We start from the raw sequence: 22,585 nt of genomic DNA, 5'->3' as shown, positions 1-22,585 counted from the left end.
AAGAGTGTGAGTTGTAGAGTTTTCGGTTAGCTAGAAAACCGAGTGTGTAGAAGAAGTTCCGGCTTCCAAACCGGATTGTGTTAGTGGATTTCTCCCCGGGAGTGGGGAGCGGAGACGTAGGACGAAAGGTCCGAACTCCGTGATCATATAGTGTGTTTGAGTGTGCTTTGGCGTTCATTTATATTCATACTCATATCTTATATCGCCATTGTCATTTACTCTTAGTTCATATTATCCACTATCTTGTTTATCTTATTTATGTTTATATCACCCTTAGTTTCATATCCTTGCATATAACTCATAGTATATCTCATTGCTAGGATATATCCCTTGTTCATATTGTTTATCCTAGCTCACATATCTTGTTGTATTTTAAACTTGCTAGGATAACGTATTAATTAGTTTTTAATTAGCATTTAATCGGATTAGATTAGCATAAGACCCTAATCACCCCCCTCTAGGGTCTAACACAGGATACCCAGGCCAAATAAAACTTGAGGAAACACGGTAAAGGATAGCATCGGAAATCCAAAAGATTCAACATTTTAGCTCAAATATAAACTCATTTAATTGTAGTACAGCTGTTATACTATTTTGGTACTACGGCAAGACTAAAGTATCTTCTAAGAAGATGTGAGATGGGCTCATGATTGAAATGCAGGAGTAAGAGTGTGAAAGTTGTCAGAAGTTGCGGTACAATTAAAATTAGTATTATTTTAAAATGAAATTTACATTTCAAATTTACCAAACAACTTGAAGATACCATTTTGGTTCCAACATATCACTCCTGCGACTGGTTCACCATTAAACCAACCAGACAATTATTGAATTGAGTAAATGTAAAAATATTGCGGTAAGTAGCAAACCGGACATGAGAATATAAAGCACGGAGTTGCTCATTGGCTAGGGCAGCTTGCTTGGGGTTGATGCAACTCGTTGAGAGAAAATCCCCTAGATGCTTGTGAAGCAGGGAGAAAGCATAAATGTTGCAGAGGATTTGCAATTGTTCTTTAACTCCATCTCCATCCAAGTCTTGTTTCACCTTCTGTATGAACCTGCGAGCGAGCGAGTAGGCGAGTCAAATCCAAGCGAGCGAGCAATAAAATTACTGATTTGATAATCACTTGATGGAGTTCATTTCCATTAACCATGAGCTATATCCTAGATATCAAAGCTCAGATTACTAATATGCTATGAAGCACGGACACGCATAACATGAAGACGTGTCGTGTCGTGTCCGTGTCGGACACATGTGTCGAACACACGTATCCTATGTATTTTTTAGGATTTGCCTCGTGTCGGCGTGTCGGATGGCCGTGTCGGATCCGTGTCCATGCTACATAGCTAATATGTTTGCTTTCCTATTCATGAATGGTTTATAACAATAATAATAAAAAGCAGAACCAAAAGTGTATACTCGCCAAAGGCACCAAAATCAATGTAAAAAATTTGTTAAAATTTTCCAATATCCCAATAAAACTTTATTGAAGCTTTCACCAACCATACTAACAAATTGTGATAAAAGTTTTTTACTATACAAGGTAATCAATAAAAAACAATAGGCCAATATCTAGAAGAATTCGAGCCTTAAAAGTTCAAATCTCTAAATCAAGACCCAATTCAATCAATGTGGGACTAATGGATCCTACGCAGTCAGTAGGATGAGGTCAAGAAACAAAATGCAATGAATTCAAGATCAATCACTGTTTCTTGTGTACTTCTGCAAGGGTATGGAAGAGGCTCCAAATGTCTTTGATCACATCTGCATGGAAATGATGCTTATTTCTTTTTGGAAAACACTTAAATAACATTGTTTTTCATCAAATCTACTTCCAATATCTTCTAGCATGTAATGTTCTTTTCTAAGTAATTGAATATATGAGGAGTTAGCCAATTGATGTTAAAACATATAATAATTTTGGGTGGCTATATGCTATGTAATTGTCATCGCGGATTGATCACAATTTCACAATCTCTGCCCATTAGAACATGTTTTCATGTTCACTGAACAAACCTACTGAACATCCAAAAGCAAAAAAGGAGTTATATCAGTTTTTTTAAGCTAAAAGTGTATGGACGAGACTAAGCATGATGGACGAAAAACTTACTTTGATACAAGAATCAACTGGCAATGAGCCACTGCTGCCTACACTAAATCAGCAGAGAGATCTGCAAACCCTGCATAAAAAAAATAATGGTGTGAGTATGAATTGTGAAAATAAAAATCATGCCAAGAATCAGTAACATGAAAGAGAGAATGAATCAGCATACAGACGCATGTATCCAGAATTTGAAAAGCATAGTTAATAGATACTTTAAGCAGGAAGATTAGATATATGCCACATGTATGCATGCAGCAAGCCAAAGTCTGCATGTGCTTTATCTGTAAATTCATTTGCTTGCATGTGCGTGTATGTGCAGGTGTGAGTGTGTGAGCATGTATTTGCGAGAGAGGGAGGACCTAGTTCTGGGCTTGATGCTTTGGCAATATTTTGGGGTGTGTGAGCATGTATTTGCGAGAGAGGGAGGACCTAGTTCTGGGCTTGATGCTTTGGCAATATTTTGGGCACAATTAACAGCTAGCCTCACAGAAGGGAGGACCTAGTTCTGGGCTTGATGCTTTGGCAATATTTTGGGCACAATTAACAGCTAGCCTCACAGATGAATGCGTATAGAAAGGGTAAGCATCACCATACAAGGAAATCTCATGAAGTGTAAGTTGGGACAATCAAATACAGAATCTAAGATAAAAATGGAATAAAACTCTATATTCAATAGAATAAAGTGCTTGCTATCAATATTTTGGTTGCTACTTTGAAGTAATATTCTGTAAATGGGTCACGATGTGAAAAAGTACACCTTGACGAACATCAGATCGACATTGCATTAGGTGTTCTGCCCGCATAGAACATAAATAAAGTATAAAATGAAGATCCAAAATAAGAACATAAAAGTAAAATTATACCAGTTCTCAAGAAAAGACTATTATTGTTGCACCGTGGTACATGACTGTTCGAGCTGGAACTACCTAATGCTTGGACCTTCAATTTCATCTGAAGTTCTCAAAGTAGAATTTTAACTCATTCAACCTTCAGATTAATTAAAATTGTACTTTATGTTCTATGTTCAACCAGAGGTCCAAGCAATACTGATTTAAAGATTTTGTCAATTCTATTGATGTTTCCCAAAACACATAGTTACTATTCATGTAGGAACTATTACAGACATCGAGCGTTCGCAATCCTTATCCACTGGAGAGTATATTCTTTATTAGATTCTAAGTACGCGTAATTAATTGTTTTTTGGGTCCAAGCAAGTTTTTGGATGTAAACACACCCTAAAGTTCATCTATGTATCCTCAAGTATGTAGTTCATCTTCATTTTCCATACACTTACATTTCTTTATTTTTCCATTACAATAAGAAAAGTACATCTAAATTCTGATTTTATTTCTCTCTTTTTTTATAACAATCTACTTTTATCTTAATTTCTCATAATAAAGACACCGCCAAACCTAGCCATCTTTCTTTCTGCCTTATTTTTCCTAGCAATTAAATCATAACATTTTCCTTTCAAACATTTAAAAAACGAACCAGTTATCACCTTGGGCGATGGCTCCACTTTAAGGCAATGGCTATCAGTATGCGCTCAAACGATATGCAACTCATTCCCCGCAACGTACCTAAAAACAATCCAAACCAAAAACTCCACTAAAATCACTTCAAAATAATAAAAAATCCAATCTTTCACTTAAAAAAGGTACCTTTTGCCAATTGCAAAGGCAACGATTGTAGAGTGATTACGAGTGAATAAGTACTTCTTCCATCGCCACCACAAATGGCTGCCGATTCCGTCGCCGCAGAATTCGTGGACTTCCTGGACTTAAAAAATGTACCTTTTGCCAATTACAAAAAAGAGCCACAAACAATTGACGGAAAAAGTTCTTCCAACAATTAGCAGAAGACAAACTGAACTTACAAACGCGATCATCAACAAGATTGTGAGGCTCATAAACGTAAATGAAAATATACCTCCACAACTCGATAAAATTCACTGTTTCAAGGTCTTCAATCTTCAAGATTACAACTTTAAGCACGGTTCAAAATGAAAATGCATGGATACAAAATTTCCCTATAACTACATTTCCAACAAAAATAAAAGCTCCAAAATTACAAATGGCCAGTTTTTTTAAAAAAACAATTATTTTTTTTAAAAGACCCGTTTGCTACAAGGATATTCCAGGGCTCGACTCTCACTCGGTGCAGTATATGTGATTGGACTCCTCTCAGGATGATTCTCTAGGGGAAGCTGAGTGCTCTTTCTATTTTCTTCAAATGTGAAATTACCAGGGGATGCATACTGATATTGAATGTCCATTAGTCTCTAAATTTGCACTAATAGATGATTTAGAATATATACTTTTTTATATATAGATCCCAATAAATTCCAAAACAAAGTGATTGCAAGAGATTACCTTAATGGGTTGCCTTGATTGAGCCCAAAGCTCGAATTCACAATCATGGCCAACAAAAAAGCTACGAAAATAACAAGATAAACCAAATCCCTACACTTTCGATTGTGCCTTATAATCCCAACCCCCATTTGCGCGTCTCCATCGCTGCTTGGATATCTCTCTATGATCGCCCCAAGTGGGCCCCCCATTTTCATTTCCACCGCTTCTTCAAGAGCTGGGGAGAGAGAGAAATAGGGTTTTAGTGAGAGAAAGAGGCGAATCAAATCTGATTAGGAGTTATTAAAACTGCGAAGGGGCCGGGGAGGTGGAGCGTCATAGGAGGGAACGATTAAATGAGGGATCTTGCTAGGGAATCAGAGATGAAAAGGCAGGGGGTGGCGCAGCAAATGTTAGAACGATTAATTGAGGGAGATGAAGAGGCAGATGGGTGAATGAACTTAGAGAGATGAGGGAGCTGATATTGAGAAACGAAAGAATCGGAGATGAAGAGGCAGAGGGGAGCGACGGAGCTGAGTACGATAAAAGAGAGAGAGGAAGAGGAAGAGGCAGATGAAATAGGATCGGCCATTGCTTTTTAATTAATTAAATTAAATCATTAATAACAATTAAAAATCTTAATAATTTTCAGTATTGAATGAACAGAACAGAAATATAGGATAAATTTATAATTATGTAAGTTGATAGGGGCAAAATGGTCATGCAAAAGTTTTGACAATGGTTTTCTCTTTTATAAGTAGTATAGATATAGATATAGATTAACATCCAAAGCCCATACCTCATTTTTAGCATAAATAATTAAAAATCCACATGTTATGGATTGCAGCAACGTTGTGTATTTGGGCTTTTTTTCTTGATTTTTTGGTTTTATTTTCTCTGGGCTTATCTTGGGCTTCATGCTTCATGGGCCTCTTCGGCTTGTTTTCTTGATTTTTCCATAATTCATTACCATTAGGCTTTGGGCTTCATGGGCTTATGATCTGTGGGCTTCTAAAATTCTGAAAAATAGAGAAGAGAGAATTTGAGGGTTTTTTTTACATTTAATAATATTTATTTATGTTTTTATTCATTTATGTGCAAACTAAGCTAAACTGTTATTATTAACAGATTTATTTATTAAAATAATTAGATAATAAGGATGTAAAATGTAATAAAATATGTTAATCAAATGGCCTCACAAGAAACAAGTGCCCAGCAACAAGCAACAAGCAACAAGAAATAGCCTTAGAATGTACTTTAAAACTAATTTTAACGTGGATTTTTATTTGAATCAACCAACTCCTAGCAAAATCTTCATTTAAAAAAAACCTAAAAATAATATTAAAAACACAATGTACATGGCTTGCATCCAAACTATACCTTATCATTAGGCTCCGTTTGGGTACCATGTTGATTTACTTATTTTCATGGTATTTTTGCTAAAAATAAAACACCATGCGTTTGATAACCATGATGTCTTTTAATCATGGTACCCAAACAAAGCCTTAATCACATGCATTGAGCGTGTGTTTTAATGATATTTTTTAGATTTTTAGTAAAAACTTTGACTAGGAGATGGTTAATTAGAAAAAACCCCACTTTAAAGGTGGTTTATATATAAATTTAAAAAAAAATGTGATTTTTGTAAAATAATCATAGTTTCAAGGTGGTTTATGTAAAATAAAATTATTTTAAAGGTTCTTTTAGGAAATAAAAAAACAGTTTTTCTATAGAGTGTCCATGGGCACTTTATAAGAGAGGAGAGAAATCTTACTCTCTTTAAAAGCACGAGTTCGGAAAAATCTTTTGATAGACAAAAATACCATTGAAATTCAAATTAATCCATTAAGTAAGAGTAAGTTGATAAATTAAGGAATTCTTATTGTATATACATAGTATGAAGATAAGAATATAGTTTGATAAATTGATAAATTCTCATTGGATATACATAGTATGAAGATAAGAATATAGTTTAAATTAAAACGTAAACCTAAATGAAATTATTAAATGCCAAATTTACAAATGTATACAAGATGAATGACGTATATGCAAAAACCAAACGAATTAGTGAGACAAATAATGTCCGCCCCAGAGGTCGAACCTCGGAATAACGCAGACCTACAAATGTACATAATGTTGACGGGTATTTGCAAAATCCACCAAACAAATTAAAGAGACAAAAACGTTCTGAAAATTATAAAAAAGGAAAATTAAAACAAATGGCTGCGATATGAGGACACAACATGGCGATCTCTCACCAACTAAAATTCAAGTAGTTCATGGTACTGCATATTTAGTTTTAAAGTTTAATTATACTATTATTATTTAAATAGAACTCTATTTACAATTGTTATCCTCTCACATGCAATATCACATATTAATGTTTATAAGCCAAGAAACTACAATAATTTTCATAGCACTTTCATCTCCTTATATATGTATTTGCCTTAGTTATTTTCTTCTTATTAGATTAGATTAGTTTATTTTAAAGCAATTAATTATATTGTATATTTAATCTTTTTCCATATCAAGAAATATCAATAATTTTCACAACTCTTTCATCTATTTTCTTCTTATTAGATTAGATTATTTAAAAGTAAGTAATTATATTGTATGTTTGATCTTTTTCTTCAGGTCAGAAATTGCAACAATTTTCATAGCACTTTCATCTCCTTCAACAGATATGTGCCTTTGTTTTTTTCTTCTTATTAGATTAGATTAAATTGTTTAAAAATTATGAATTATGAAATTACAACAATTTTCACACCATTTTCATCTATTTTTTTCATATTAGATTAGATTAGATTATTTTAAAGCAATTACTTATATTGTATGTTTGATCTTTTTTTCCAGATCACAAAGTTTAATTATACTATTATTATTTAAATAGATACTATTTGTTTAAAAACAAAGAGAATCTCACTGATATCTTAGATCTCAATGCCAATTATAATAGTTACACATGGGTGTTGGTTAAAATAAATTTCATGTATGAGTTTAACTTATATAATCCTACTTCAACCGGATTAGATAATTTAATTTTTTTAACACCCAAACTCTTCCCCAAAACCAAAAGAGAGTAGCAATGCTACACACACACACACCGTACCACATATATCTTAAAAATGAACGAAGAAAACCACACAAACAATAACCATATTAATAACACACACGCACCCACTGTTTCCAAAACCATCATTCCCCATATCCGTTTATTATATATTCACATACCAAATTAAATTGTTGGAATTTTCCCTCACCAACTACACCATTGATCAACTCTCCTTTTTTCTTTGTACTTAAATTGTATAAGATTCATTATGATGAGGACTCACATGGGTCCTCTGCCTGCCTTGAACGTCCAACAAAAAATAATGTACTAAGCCTTGTAGTTAGTTAATAATGAGATCTCATCATTATAAACAAACTAAGTAAAGATTAATAATTTTTAAGAATGTACTATGTTCCCCTATATTCCAGTAAAAACTTATTAGTTGTTCATTCCCGGTCCCAAGAGATTTTTAAAATTAATCATCAATTTCATACTTTTTTTTTAAAATGTTTAAATAAATTTATGACAAATGTAACAATCCATGTTTATAGATTTTAACTTAAAATGAATCTGACTTATTTTATAGTAAAAAAATAAACAAAAAATTAATTTTAATTATTAACCACGTGCATTGCATGTGCACAAGAACTAATAGAAAGAAAGAATGAGGAGAGGATCCCAATACAACCCTCTCCTTGTTCATTTCTCTCTATCTCTCTCGTGGCCACTCTATATAAAAACCAATAAAAAAAACCATAAAATTTTAAGGAAAACAAATCCCCAAATCCAAAATCGAAATATATCCATTTCAATTCCTATCCACTCGCCCCCTTTTTCCCTCTACTCCTCCCCCCTCCGTTCGGTTCTCCGCCAGCGATGCACACCCTAACGGGTACCCACCTCCTTCTCCCTTTCGGTTCCGGTCACCGCCGTCCCCTTCTCCACCCTTCAAGGAGACTTCCCGCTCGAGTCCGGTGCTCCGCCGGTGACAAGAAGCAGCAGCAGAGGAGAGCTTATCCGTTCGATGAGATAGAGCCCAAGTGGCAGCAGCACTGGGAGGTGAAAGCAGCAGCAGAGGAGAGCTTATCCGTTCGATGAGATAGAGCCCAAGTGGCAGCAGCACTGGGAGGTGAACAAGACGTTTCGGACACCGGAGGATGTGGACACCTCCAAGCCCAAGTGCTACATTCTTGATATGTTCCCTTATCCAAGGTATAATCTCTTTGGAATTTTGGAGTACTAGTTTTAGTTCGAAGAATGAGTATTACCCATTTGATCAAAATTTGAGCTTGGTGACTTGAATTGTTAGACGTAGGAGCTTTATTAAATAGGAAAGCATGAGTATTTCTTTGCTCGAAAAATGAGTACCGATTTGATAGAAACTTAAATTTGTGGACAACGTCGAGTTTGGGTAATTTGAGCACTAGTTTTAGTTCAAAAAAGAGTACCCATTTGATCAGAAATTGATTCGTTGGCTGGACTTTGTTAAGTAGATTTAGGAAAGTATGAGTATTGAGTTGATTTAGGTTATTTGGATTTGGTATTCTGTAAAAATGAGCACCCATTTGGGCAAACGTGAAATTTTGTAAGGATGTAAGTGATTCAAAATTGAGGGAATAGAAAGGTCTCTTGGTTGAGAATTGCCTTTCATAATTCTCATTTAGGAAATGTGTACCCATTTGAGCATAACGAAAAAAAAAGGAATTATCGTGCATTTGATTTAAGCATTTATTTAGATCTGTATCATATTCGAACTAAAAAATGAGCTTCAATTTGACCAGAATCTTGATCTTCGTGAAAGAATTTTTGAATTTGGTATTTTGGTAGCTAGAATTGTGAGAAATGACAGACTTTTATTTCTTTATATAAAAAGAAATGACAGATTTCTTAATTAAAAGGTACTAACCTTATGTTTTCTTCTATATAAGCCAGTTGTTGAGAATTGGAATTGTTAAAGAAATTTGATTTAGGTGACTAGGGCCTGTTGCATTCATTGTATTGACAATCTTTGCCTAAGAAAGGCTGTATCATATGAATTATGCAGTGGAGCTGGATTGCATGTAGGCCATCCTCTTGGATATACCGCCACCGACATTCTATCAAGATTTAAACGAATGAGGGGCTTCAATGTTTTGCATCCAATGGGATGGGATGCATTTGGTCTCCTGCTAACAATATGCTATCGAGGTTTCTTTACTACTTTTACAACACATTTATGCTGTTAGCTTTTCCCCTTGTTGCGTAACACCTTGCGTGCAGACAGGGACTCATCCAAAGGTTACAACAGCTCGAAATATTGGACGGTTCCGATCTCAGGTATTTCAAAGCTCATTTGTGATTCTTGATCGCGTGAAGGATATTTCTATGGTCACATATACATTATTATTCAAATGATGGAAATAAACTTGAGATTCTTATGATTATGTATCCTTCTTATATAAGAATGCAATTGCCTCTCAAGAGATCCTCAACACCTTTTAAAAATTTCAAACATTTTCAAACAAAATATTTCATATATCCATTTCTATTTTTGGCATTTGGACAATGCAACTGAGAAGTATTGACAAAAGATTATGTGCAAAAGCCTTATCACTGGATAATTTAGTCATGACATCTGAACTTTCTGCAATGCGAATTGGCAATGCTGTTACAGTAATTATTAGATAACAACAAGACTGAAACCATGCTAATATATTCATTTGTCTTCTTTTAAGTGGTTCTTTAGCAATACAGCCATGTTGAATTTTTTTGGTCTCACAAAGACTCCTGTTGGCACTCGTTTCTTTTGTTGAGCTGCTGTCTCTATTGTCATGCTATGTTAGCCTCAGTATTTGCTTATTGATTATCTTCAGCATATTTATAATACTCTATATGCTTGATAACTACTTTTCTTTTCAGCTTAAATCACTAGGCTTCTCGTATGATTGGGATCGTGAAATATCGACCACTGAACCACACTATTATAAGTGGACACAGTGGATATTTCTTCAGCTACTGAAGAAAGGACTTGCATACCAGGTGAGTATTTACCAATAGAATGTTTAATTATCTTTATGCATGTTTTGTAAGCTATGATTACTCTTCTTCACTATTACATCTAAATTATAATAGGTTGGTTGTTCTTAATTCTAATAATCAGGCTGAAGTGCCTGTTAATTGGTGCCCTGCTCTTAGTACTGTTTTGGCTAATGAGGAGGTAGTGAATGGTGTTAGCGAACGCGGGGGTCATCCTGTTATAAGAAAGGCACGTATAGTTTAATGGTTCCATGATTTTTTTTTCTTTTTCATAGATTATGCATTTAAACAATTATAATCGTCTTTGTTGAAGCAGCCAATGCGTCAGTGGATGTTAAAGATAACCGCTTATGCTGATCGTCTTCTTGGAGATTTGGACGGTCTTGACTGGCCAGAAAGTATTAAAGAAATGCAACGAAACTGGATTGGCCGGTCTGAAGGTTTGGACGGTCTTGACTGGCCAGAAAGTATTAAAGAAATGCAACGAAACTGGATTGGCCGGTCTGAAGGTGCTGAACTTGAGTTTGCTGTAGTTGATTTGCTCGGACATGAAGAAGGCGTAAAGCTCTCTGTTTACACAACCAGACCAGACACTATCTTTGGTGCAACGTATATAAAATGCAAATTTTCTTCATTTTTTAGAGGATTAAATAGTTCTTTACTTTTCAATCACATTGTATGTTCATCGACATTATTTTCTTGCTCTTTTCTTCAGATATCTTGTTGTGGCTCCTGAGCATTACTTGCTGTCATCAATTGTATCCGATGGCCAACAGAAGGAAGTATGTTTATTTGTGGCTCCTGAGCATTACTTGCTGTCATCAATTGTATCCGATGGCCAACAGAAGGAAGTATGTTTATTGGATTCTGTTGTATTTTGCCTCGGCGCCGTTTAACGTTGGTCAGATTATAAACTAGATTATAATGAATGCAGGTAGAGGAATATAGAGAAGTTGCAGCAAGAAAAAGTGAGCTTGAGAGAACTGATCTTCAAAAAGAAAAAACTGGAGTATTTAGTGGTTCCTATGCTAAGAATCCAGCTACTGGAGAGGTCATTCCAATATGGGTAGCAGATTATGTTTTAGGAAGGTTTATTTGGAATTACTCTATATAGTTTCTAGAAATTTACATTTGACTGATCATATATAATTCTCTTGTTGTGGTAGTTTCAATGGTAATTAAATACTTCATATTTAGATATCTTTATTTAGCAGAAGATTACTCTTCCATGGTGCTGATGATCCTTGGGATTTATGGCGGATACTGCTTTCATTAACCTGCAAAGAACTTATATATATATATATATATATATATATATATTATATATATATATATATATATATCATATATATATAGAGAGAGAGAGAGAGAAGACGAGAGAGACGAGAGAGAGAGAGAAGCAGGAAAACTATATGTCAACTTAGTGACGGTATCACTAAGTTTCTTAGTCATTGATGATCACTTGATTGAGCTACATTGTGGATGATCCGCTCCGGTTGAACTTGATCTACATATTCTAAAACCCACATACACCAAATTTGGGGTGAACCCGTCATGCCGCTTTGCGACCCTTTACTCCACTCGCTATCAATTTTTAACGGTTTCGAATTGAATAGAAACTTTTACATGCTCGACGAGTAAGGCCGTCAAACCATTGACGAATTCACACCAAATTTGGTGCTGTTGGGTTTTAGAATATTGTAGATCAAGGTTTCAACGAAGCGATCATCCACAATGTAGCTCAATCAAGTGATCATCAATGACTAGAAAACATGACGTGCCAGCTTAAGTGGACACAAGTTTTCCTCTCTCATCCTCTCTCTCTATATATATATAATATATATATATATATATATATATTATATAATATATATATTAAGTTGACACAAGTTCTCCTCTCTCTCTCTCTCTCTCTCTTATAATATATATAATATATAATATTTATATATAATAATATATAATATAATATAAAGGGCATGAAATTTCTGCTGAAGTTTAGTGAATCATTCCATTAGTGTATAATTGGCACGTGTTTCTTTGAATAAAGGTGCTATGAAAAATTTCTGTTGAAGTTAATGAATCATCCATTAGTGTATATATTCGGCCAACTGGGTTTCTGCCATCAAATTATATATATATATATAATATATATATTATTATATATAAATATATAATATATATATATATATATATATATATATATTATATTTATATATATATATATGTATAAGATAAAAGGCGCATGGAAAATTCTTGTTGAAGTTATGAATCATCCATTTAGTGTATAATTGGCACTGGTCTTCTTGCATCATTATGTCATAATGAATAATTGGCTAACTTGATTGCATTATTAAAACTAGTACTTCTTATATATATATATATATATATATATATAAAGAATAAAGGCACATGGAAATTTCTGTTGAAGTTATGAATCATCCATTAGTGTATAATTGGCACTGGTTTCTTGCATCATTAATGTCATAATGAATAATGCTAACTTGATGCATTATTAGCTATATTCTTTTTTATTGAGGTAAACAGAAATTACGTTTTAATTATGGCCTGAGAGAGCGTCAATTACTTAGATATGTGCATATTGCTGGAAAAGCCAAAGGGTCAACAGGCCAAAAATCATTCATTTACTGTACAAACTCAATAGTGTGTACCTATAATCTCAACATGAGCTTAATAATTACCATCATTTAAAATTGTAATAAATCAAATAACTCTAATTTGACGTTGTTTTCATAAGCTTCTTCTAAACCGCTTCCTAATGCCCTTAGCTTAACACTGAGTCCTAGAAAGTAGAAGCCTTGTAGCTCCTGCACAGTCAGGGTAACGCTACCCTAAGTTGCATGTTTCCTTTGCATCTTCAGACTGTAATGTATGTTTCAATTCAAATGCATATCAAGTGATGAATAACATGAAGAATATAATATTCTTGGCCAAATTAATGAGCTTCATCCTGACAGGCCTAATGCCTGGGACTTGGGTTGTAGTAGTATGATGTGTCAGCAATTGCTTATAAGTGATTTCTTATTATTGCAAATATCTCAGGTTTTTCTTAATACTTTTCAGTTATGGAACTGGAGCAATTATGTCTGTACCTGCACATGATTCTCGTGACCACGAGTTTGCCCTAAAATATGACATCCCGATTATGAGAGTCGTGAAGCCATTTGATGAAAATTATGACGAAGGTGAGCCATTTTTAGGCGATGGTACCGTGATAAATTCATCTAGTTCACTGACTGGATTGGATATCAATGGATTGTCTTGTAAAGAAGCTGCCTCTAAAGTCATAGATTGGCTTGATAGTACTGGCCAAGGAATTCCGCTATCCGATAAGAATTTTGGTCGTCCGATAAATTCCCGATAACCGATATTTAAAACCTTGCTCCAAAGTCATAGATTAGCTTGATAGTACTGGCCAAGGAAAGAAAATGGTATTGTTATTTTTCCATTTTTTCTGCTCACCCTTTACCATCTGTGCTTTGTTTAATTTAAAATGTGAACCTTAATCAGGTGAACTACAAGTTGAGAGATTGGCTTTTTGCTAGACAACGCTACTGGGGAGAACCCTTTCCAGTAATTTACTTAGATGAAACTGGTGAAACTGTGCCTCTCCCTGAAAGTGAGCTACCCCTTTCTCTGCCTGAATTGGATGATTTCTCTCCTACTGGAACAGGAGAACCCCCTTTGGCCAAAGCAGTGTCCTGGGTATGTATAGCAAGCATTATTACACATCAAATATTCATATATAGTATTATTTTTTCGCATACTTATGACATTGTCCGTCGTACTTGTTTTGAACTATTTAATCCTATTCTGTTTTATCGTATTGAGTACGGAAGAAGCTTATGAGATAAATTTTCTATGCTAATGTGGTTACTGGGCAAGTGTGTTGTCATAAGGGGACTTTTTTTTTGTTGGGAGCCTTTATACTAGGATCTAGGATTAAGTCTTGAGGCATAACCTTCAATCCACATTTATTTAATTATTTATTATTTATTTACCTTTACCATTGGCTATGGATGTGCTTGTTCAAGTTAAACCACAGAAATCTCATGCTTATCTCTTTTCTGTTTGTCCATTTTGTTAATCTTGTTACTATCTTTGTGTTTGGTGAAATCTGTAAATATTCTACAATATCATGACTTGATTCCATCTAAGCATCTAGCTAAAAATCATGGAAGCAACATTTTAATTTTGAAAAAAAAACATTTGATTGTGATGAAAAAACACATGTGCAAAGCTATATCTGTGGAATGTTTAGAGTTGCGGATATAACAATTAGATGAATGAGATTTCGTGGCCGTTCAATTATCTTAAATGTGGTAAAGCTGAATTCTATGATAACACCCCCTCACTGCTTGTTGACATAGTCTTGTTTCACATTGTTGCTTTACATGGTCATACTGCTGAGTTATAACTACATCCACTTAGCTGAAAAAACTTGAATAATGATAGATTGTTAAGTAATATTTATACAACAATGATCTCTGAAATATACTTGACCAGTACCCTCCATAACATATAAATATATAATGCTCATTTGGTTTTCTTAATCTTATTACTACTCGACATTTTATCCCAAATCATTCGCTCCAAACCTTACAATAGATGCATATAATTTTTCAGGTAAGAACAATCGATCCTGTGACTGGAAAACCAGCAAGAAGAGAAACAAGTACTATGCCACAATGGGCTGGATCTTGTTGGTAATATTATCCATTACCCCGCTAAAACAATGTATTTACGCCACAACTCTTGCTATATTTGCGCATCAATTTCTTTGAAATTTGATTCTGAACTTTTCTGACCTAGGACACCTGGGAAATACGTTGATAAGTATTTACCTTGAAAGTTCTTTAAGAAACTTTGCCTATGAGTTTTGAATATCTCTGATATACGCAATATTTTTGTAACGCATAACAAATTTAAAATGTGTTGGATCAGGTAGACTATCAGATCAGGTAGACTATCATCGTATAGTTCAAATCATGTTGTTGTGAGTTCGATACTATCTTTGGTGAAAGCTAAACAGTGATTGGTTTTTAGAAAGGAAATGCTTCGTACTGAAAAAACACTTAAAAAATTTGTAATGATGTCCAGTTTATAATAATAAAGTCTGTTTGTTTCCCTCATTTAGTTCTGCACTTGTCATCTCAATCTTACAGAGGGAGCTATAACCAAGTTAATGATCCTTAGTCACTTATGGAATAGTGCACCTAAAAATTTGAGTAGGTTACATATTAGCTACTAAGTTGCACCAGACATGCATATAGTTGGAGATGTAGGTATGAACACACACATAAATACCGGAACACAAGCTTGTAGTCGGTAGGTTGCGGGACTCGATTATTGTATACGTTTAATATATGTTTTATATATATTATATACATATGATATACAATTAAAAAATGACATCTGAAAAACTTTTCGAATATCATAGATCAATAGTTAGACTGTGTCATAACTTTATAACAGTAAGAGAGAGGTACCCTGAAATAAAAAAGTCAATGCTAACAGCACTAATTTACATTGAGAAGGGTTAAAATGACTTATTGTGATTGAATCACTGGTTTACTATGTAAACAAATTAAATCTCATGGACCTAACAAGAAAAAGTGTCTTCTTGTGTCTTGAACCTAAAAGATCAAACTTTTAAGTAAGAAAGATTAGGTGTGTCCAATTTGGTGCCTATGGTATTCCCACGGAAGTATCTGTGTCCTACTTGTGTCAAACACTGGTAGTTCATGAAGAAGCGTCCCTACTTTATATCAGTAGTATGAACCTTATGAATGTTGGTAATACTGAAAATTTTCAGTGTATCACATAGTGAGCAACTTTGCTCGTAGCCTCCAACTGACCAGTTTAATCTACAACCATTAGAGCTGAATTGATGCCTGACTCAGATTTGGATACTATTTTCTGTATCTTCAGCCTTTCTTAGGTTGAGGAATTTTTTTTATCACCCTATGATGGATAGATATCTCCAAATATGGCAAGTTATTTCGCTTACAAAGAAGATAAATTTTCTTCATTGAATGTTCCATGCAGGTACTATTTGAGATTTATGGACCCTAAAAATGGCACTGAATTAGTAAGCAAGGCTAAAGAACGGTATGCAGCTTCTCCTTTTGTCCTGTATGCCGTACATAGGCGTTAATTATGATGTGGCTGAGCATCTGTTTGATTGGCTATATATAATCAGATATTGGGGTCCTGTGGACATTTATATTGGTGGAGCAGAACATTCCGTCTTGCATTTGCTTTATGCAAGGTTTTGGCACAAGGTTCCCCTCAGTCTACACTTTTTATTCCATTACTTGGTTGATATGAGCATGATCTTCTTTTTCATGATCATATTATGAAAACACATATGTTTGAAAAGTGTTGCAGTTACCCACAAAAGCATTTTCATACATTAGATTGTTGTCCCAACTATTCAAATTAGATTGTGCATAACTATGCGTAGGGTTTTTTCATATTTATTGTTAAAGCCAGTTATATATAGGTGGTTCATCAGCCATTTATGAAATCAATCAAAGATCAAGCTTAGTTTTTCTAATTTGACTAATTATTGTTATACTCATGCTCTTCGAAAAGCTTTGAAAAATTATTCTATTCCGAAAAGATTTTAAAGAGGCACAAAATGCAGAATAGAGATTGAGCAAGACCCAGTAAAACATTATAGCAACCTTGGATGACACTGTAGCAGAAGTTAATTCGCAGCCTAGTATTACATGTTGGCTGACATTTCAATGTCATATGGGTGGCTGCATTTCTTTTGCATTACCTTTTGTTGGCACTATTATACCGGAGCTATTTTTGGGACAAATTAGTCAACTAAAATTTATTAAATCTATTAGATTGGGCTTTACATACTATTTTATCTGAAACACTAGAAAAGAAAAGTTAAGTTTCTCAAATCGTACTGCTAAACATATTGAACCTATATACCCTTAAATCTTTTGTAGACTCTCCCATGAGAGAATCGTGAGGCCTTTCCATTCATTCCTATAAAAATTTATTTTCATAATTTCCCACCCACCTTTCTTCCCATGTGCTTCCATTCCCACCTATGAATATGCATATTATTTTCCTTGTAATATCCTTATCATGACAAACCAAAACAAACTTTTCCTACTGAGGTTTTAGACTATAATTTAACATTGAGAACCCTGAGATGTATTGTTGATTATCCTTTTCCTTTGTATGAATCAGTGTACTTGAACAAGAGGTTTGGGTGAAGTTCTTGGCAAACTGTCAATAATTTAGCCCCTGCTAATGTCTCAGAGTGGATTTCTTATTTATTTATTTTTAAACTTTAAACTCTTCAGCTGGAAATGTATTGTTATTTGTGATGTTCCCATAGTGTTTTGGATGAATAAATTTAACATGTTTTGGCTAGATATTGAGTCACTACTATATGCTTTTACAGATTTATATTTCCACATATGTCTTTGATCTTTGCTGTTTTATCCTTTGTCTGTATCTCTAAAAACCCTAAATTCTCAGGTACTCTATGATATAGGTGTTGTTTCTAGCAAGGAGCCTTTCCAGTGTCTTATAAATCAAGGTTTAATATTGGGAGAGGTTAGTAACATTGCTTCGCTGAATCATATTATTATAACTTATCATCATAAATCTCTAATGTTTCTGATAACAGATGGAGTACACAGCTTGCAGAGACCAAGAAGGTAGACTAATTTCTGCAGACTCTGTAAGCGATCCTGGCGAGTATCGTCAAGAAAAGATACCTGTTGAAAATGTGCGTTTTAAACTGCTCCTTTTCAAGCTAATGCATATGAAAGATACTTGTGAGGTCTCTTATAAACTGTATGTATGTGCTACTGTAGGTTACAAAAGTTGGTGAGTTTCATGTGCTGAAAGATAATCCAAGCATTCGTTTGACTGCTCGAGCCTACAAAATGAGTAAAAGTAGAGGGAATGTCATCAATCCTGATGATGTTGTTTCTGAATATGGCGCAGATTCTCTTCGTTTGTATGAAATGTTTATGGGTCCATTAAGGTATTATTATTGTATCCCGCTTTCTACTCCAAGTTCTTCACAATTTTTTTTTAAAATTTCTTTGAAACATGTCCTGTTTTAGAGATTCAAAAACATGGAGTACGGGAGGAATTGAGGGAGTACACAGGTTTCTAAGCAGGACTTGGAGACTAATTGTTGGTTCTCCTTTACCAGATGGATCATATAGAGATGGAACAGTTGTCACCAATGATGAGCCTACTTTTGAACAGCTCCGTGCTCTCCATAGATGCATAGAGAAGGTAATTATCCATCCCAACTTTTGAACTTTAATATGTTCAGAATTTGTCTAGTATTGGAATGCTAGAGTTTGGTTATTTCTAGACATTTTCAAGTTGATATATGATGAAGAGCGACTGAAGCATAAAATATTTGTTAATGCTGATTTTAGTATATAAGTGCTGACAGGTAGTTCAATAGTTTTGTGTCCTACAGCCAAAGAATTATGTCCAAATTAGCATAAATATACAAAACAAATGGATCCATTGAAGTTATCTGTAGCTTACACACAGGTGAGGACATTATGTCAAAACAACATAGATTGAGGGAATAATGTTAAGATGGTCTCAGATCCATGGAGATTATAGGTGGGTATTTTATGAAATTGTTAGATCATTGATATTAATTTACTATTATTTCTGATATCACAACCTCAAGATGACTAGACATGTCGACACAACTATAGATTTGGAAAATAAAGAGTCACTATAAGGGTAATTCATGTTTAAAATGTTCTGAATGTTCAGTTGAATTGTAAATCATGAGGGGAAAATGATTGAGTTCGTGAAACCTGTGCCCAGTTTAAATGTTCATGATCTCACCATAGGAATCATGTTTTGGTTCAGATGTTGTTCCTTGAGTGATTCCTTGAATTGGATTTAGTCTAATCAACTTCCTACGGCTAATGGGAAATTTGGTACAAATCAAACCTACCACATTAACCAGCATAGCACTCAGATTAAAGGGCAAAAGAGGAATAGGAAAACATACTTAATTCATGACAGTCATTTTTTTGCCTGGATTTCTACCAGCATAATAGCTAGCTACTGATGCATCGTACTCCTGACTTATGAGCTTGATTCAAAGCTGATTCATTACTTATTTTACCTTGTATGGAGTGCAATTGCGCATGGGATCTCTTCAACTCATTCATCTACTGCAGGTGACAGAAGAAATTCAGGAAACAAGGTTCAATACAGGAATTTCAGCAATGATGGAGTTTATTAACGCAGCATACAAGGTTTGTTTTGTGTTTTTTTGTCTTTTTTTGGCGTTAAGACTGATCTTGATTGGAAGCAGTTTGCTGCATGTGGTTCCTATTATATTACAACATCGTTAAAGTTATAAAAATAATAAATATGCATGTTAAATCCATTCAGATGATTTAAGATTGGTTAGAAACACAAAAGTAGATAATAGTGTGAATAGATTAAAAAAATTGTAACTAAATAAACATCACCTGAATACTTACTTATCGTATCCCTTCCCATCTAATTAATAAAATTAAACAGATCAGATATTGACATTAAATTTAGAAAAAACAAAAAAAGGAAAATAAAAGAAAGAGATTTGTTTAAAAGTCGCAGTGTTTTTTCCTGTAATTACAACAACAATACTTTCCCCAAAATCTCTTTGAATTTTCTCTTCTCAAATGGTGATTGTGATTTAGGGTTATGGTTCCGATCATCTTAACCCTAATGCCTCATTTGGTATGTTGGAATCGAATGAAGTTAGAATGGAATGAAGAAAGGAATGTAATGTAATTAATATGGAAATGGAATGTTCATTTCCATTCTCACGTTTGAGTGCAATTAAGAGAATAAAGTGGAAATGGACATTTTAGAGTTTTGTATATTATTGATTCGCTTAAGTGGGAATGAGAGGGGAAGTGGGAATGAGCATTCTAGCTTCCAAAATGAGGTCATATTTGGTATGAAGGAATGATAAGTGGGAATTGTCATTTTATTCCCACTCATTCCCGCATACCAAATGAGGCGTAAATAACAATCGTCATTTGAGAAGAGGAAACTCTAGTTGAAGGAGATTTTAGAAAGTTTTGTTACTATAGTAGAGGAATAACCCGACTTTTAAACAAACATTTTTTTTCCTATCTTTTTTTTTTAATTTGTTATGAGTTGTTTAATTTCATTAACTAGATTTGAAAGGATAGGATAAGGATTGAGGGGTACTTATTTAGTTTTGATTCTTTTATCGATTCACTCTATTATCTCATTCGTGTTTATAACTAATCTTAACTTTATCTGAATGGATTAAATGACATGTTTATTATTTTTTAAACTTCAACTAATGAGAAGTTTATCTTTATACTTTTACTATTGTACATAGATATCCATTATGTTTTCATTTGAAGCATCTGTGACTAAGAGCATTATGTTCACGAAATTCTGAGCTCATTTTATTATCTTTTTTTTATCCAATTATCATTTTCTAACTTCAAGAATAAACTCCCTCCCCTTCTCTTCAATCACCAGAAGATCGCTTTTCTATAGGTTTATTAAGTTTTGCTCTTTTGAATTATAGGAAGCAAGTTCATCTTTTATTGTAGTATCAAATGTATCTGAAGACACTTGTAATCTTCCCATTTATTCCCCTACATTTCAGGCTTTTCTGCTGTTCTTATGTCATATAGTAACAGTAATACTTCTTTCATGCTCATCACTTCTTTTTTTAAGTTGCAAAATCCTTCTTTATTTTATTGATCAAAGGAATAAAGGGGAGACCAAAATTGTTTTACATGCAAATATTGTGTTACATTGAGGTAACAATAAAATTTGGTACCTAATTTGTACATTAATTTCTCATGAGTTTTAGTGGAAGAAGCATCCAAAATCAATCATGGAGGAATTTGTATTGCTACTCTCCCCTTATGCTCCTCACATGGCAGAGGAGCTTTGGTTTCGACTGGGACATTCGAGTTCATTGGCATATGAAAACTTTCCAGAGGTATGTTTTTGTTATCATTCTTTTTATAGGGAGAATTTATTTCTTTTGATGTGGTCCTTTTGTCTGGGTCTCCTAATATTTGAACTTTTTATCAGTCATTTGTTTATTAGTTTTTAATAAAGGGTTGGAGATTTTGTTTAACTGCAGTCTTGCTACTTAGTTTTCATTATTAGTTTATCTGATGTTATTTAAATTAACTCCATTCTCTGGATTCCTTCATTCACAATGTGAACAGAAGGTAACTATGGGATAAAGTAGGTAGTAATAATATTATTGATGTTCACCTATGAATAATACTTCATCGAAGGTAACTATGGGATAAAGTAGGTAGTAATAATATTATTGATGTTCACCTATGAATAATACTTCATCGCAAGGAAGATTGTAGTTTTGTCAGTGAAGAACTAGCAGCGTGCATTTTATATCAGAACACACACATACTTGAAAAGAAAAAGAAACATGGCACAAGAGTGAGTTTTGTGAAAGCTCAAATCATGGTTTGCCGTCAATAGGTGACAGCCAAATGTAAGTTGTAATGACAATATCTATAATTTGATTTAAGGACCATTTTTCCTATTTTTAAACAACGGGACAAAACTATGATTAATCTACTTTATAGGAACTTGCCTTCTATCTCTGCTACAGTTTCATGGGCTTAATAATTTCATTTGCAGATTCTTCAATGGGGTGTTTTGTTGGATGTGTCAGTTGATTGACTTAGCACAATAACTTAGCACAACAATGAAGCCATGACCCATTGGGTGTTCTGTGTGTTTTTTTGGTATTAATCTCTTAAATCTTTAAGATTTTGAAAGTAGTCCCTCAAATAATTGAAATTGCTATCAGGTCCCCAAATTTTAACATGTTTTAAAGTTAGTCCCTCCAATCACTGAAATTGCTATTAGGCCTCCCAATTCTCATAAGTTTTAAATTAATCCCTCCGATTGCTACTCTCTTGGTTGGAGGTACTAATATGAAACAGCTTATGAGATTTTTGTTTTGTTTCTTTTTTGTTTGTGTGTGTGTGTGGGGTGGGGGGGGGGGG

At 34.0% G+C, this 22,585-nt stretch overlaps 2 protein-coding genes across 12 annotated transcripts in view; one reads left to right on the top strand and one right to left on the bottom strand.

Annotated features, from left to right (window-relative positions):
• On the bottom strand, positions 401 to 5,020 carry LOC109829089. Of its 6 annotated transcripts, none has more exons than XR_002243963.1 (5): positions 3,979 to 5,020; positions 3,764 to 3,876; positions 3,594 to 3,682; positions 2,109 to 2,178; positions 401 to 1,055 (listed from the first exon to the last, which is right to left on the bottom strand). XR_002243963.1 is itself a non-coding variant. In XM_020396177.1 (5 exons), exons 1-4 carry the CDS (start codon positions 4,666 to 4,668, stop codon positions 2,157 to 2,159), a joined length of 408 nt encoding a protein of 135 aa, XP_020251766.1. In that variant the 5' UTR covers positions 4,669 to 5,018; the 3' UTR covers positions 401 to 1,055; positions 2,109 to 2,156. The 6 variants fall into 6 exon arrangements, 3 of the variants coding, with proteins under 3 accessions (XP_020251766.1, XP_020251764.1, XP_020251765.1); XR_002243964.1 differs by having other exon boundaries at positions 4,257 to 5,020; XR_002243965.1 differs by having other exon boundaries at positions 3,764 to 3,881; positions 4,475 to 5,019.
• The window catches only part of LOC109829087 (leucine--tRNA ligase, chloroplastic/mitochondrial), a 15,458-nt gene continuing 1,139 nt past the window's right edge, over positions 8,267 to 22,585 (top strand). Inside the window, exons 1-22 of one of the 6 annotated variants that reach the window (XM_020396169.1) lie at positions 8,267 to 8,561; positions 8,632 to 8,714; positions 9,547 to 9,689; positions 9,762 to 9,818; positions 10,401 to 10,520; positions 10,642 to 10,746; positions 10,834 to 10,926; positions 10,996 to 11,126; positions 11,233 to 11,299; positions 11,452 to 11,606; positions 13,599 to 13,849; positions 13,956 to 13,966; positions 14,046 to 14,240; positions 15,162 to 15,241; positions 16,584 to 16,646; positions 16,738 to 16,819; positions 18,045 to 18,122; positions 18,196 to 18,297; positions 18,386 to 18,558; positions 18,641 to 18,818; positions 19,739 to 19,816; positions 21,409 to 21,540. In XM_020396169.1, coding sequence (XP_020251758.1) covers positions 10,837 to 10,926; positions 10,996 to 11,126; positions 11,233 to 11,299; positions 11,452 to 11,606; positions 13,599 to 13,849; positions 13,956 to 13,966; positions 14,046 to 14,240; positions 15,162 to 15,241; positions 16,584 to 16,646; positions 16,738 to 16,819; positions 18,045 to 18,122; positions 18,196 to 18,297; positions 18,386 to 18,558; positions 18,641 to 18,818; positions 19,739 to 19,816; positions 21,409 to 21,540 — 1,866 coding nt within the window. In that variant the 5' untranslated portion in view covers positions 8,267 to 8,561; positions 8,632 to 8,714; positions 9,547 to 9,689; ... (2 more) ...; positions 10,642 to 10,746; positions 10,834 to 10,836. The other 5 variants (XM_020396170.1, XM_020396171.1, XM_020396172.1 and 2 more) reach the window with 5 other exon arrangements.

The sequence above is a fragment of the Asparagus officinalis genome, chromosome 1 (genome assembly GCF_001876935.1).
Source record: "Asparagus officinalis chromosome 1, Aspof.V1, whole genome shotgun sequence".
Taxonomy (NCBI): domain Eukaryota; kingdom Viridiplantae; phylum Streptophyta; class Magnoliopsida; order Asparagales; family Asparagaceae; genus Asparagus; species Asparagus officinalis.
This window is presented reverse-complemented; position numbering and strand designations above follow the sequence as displayed.

What these genes read in the sequence shown, in the direction of transcription:
- LOC109829089 (XM_020396175.1), bottom strand. Translation starts at nt 4,668, where the DNA reads ATGAAAATGGGGGGCCCACTTGGGGCGATCATAGAGAGATATCCAAGC. An exon ending in GCCTTTGCAATTGGCAAAAG is followed by an intron (nt 3,683 to 3,763) that starts GTACCTTTTTTA and finishes GATTGTTTTTAG; the next exon opens with GTACGTTGCGGGGAATGAGT. An exon ending in AAGTGGAGCCATCGCCCAAG is followed by an intron (nt 1,056 to 3,603) that starts GTGATAACTGGT and finishes GCTCGCTCGCAG; the next exon opens with GTTCATACAGAAGGTGAAAC.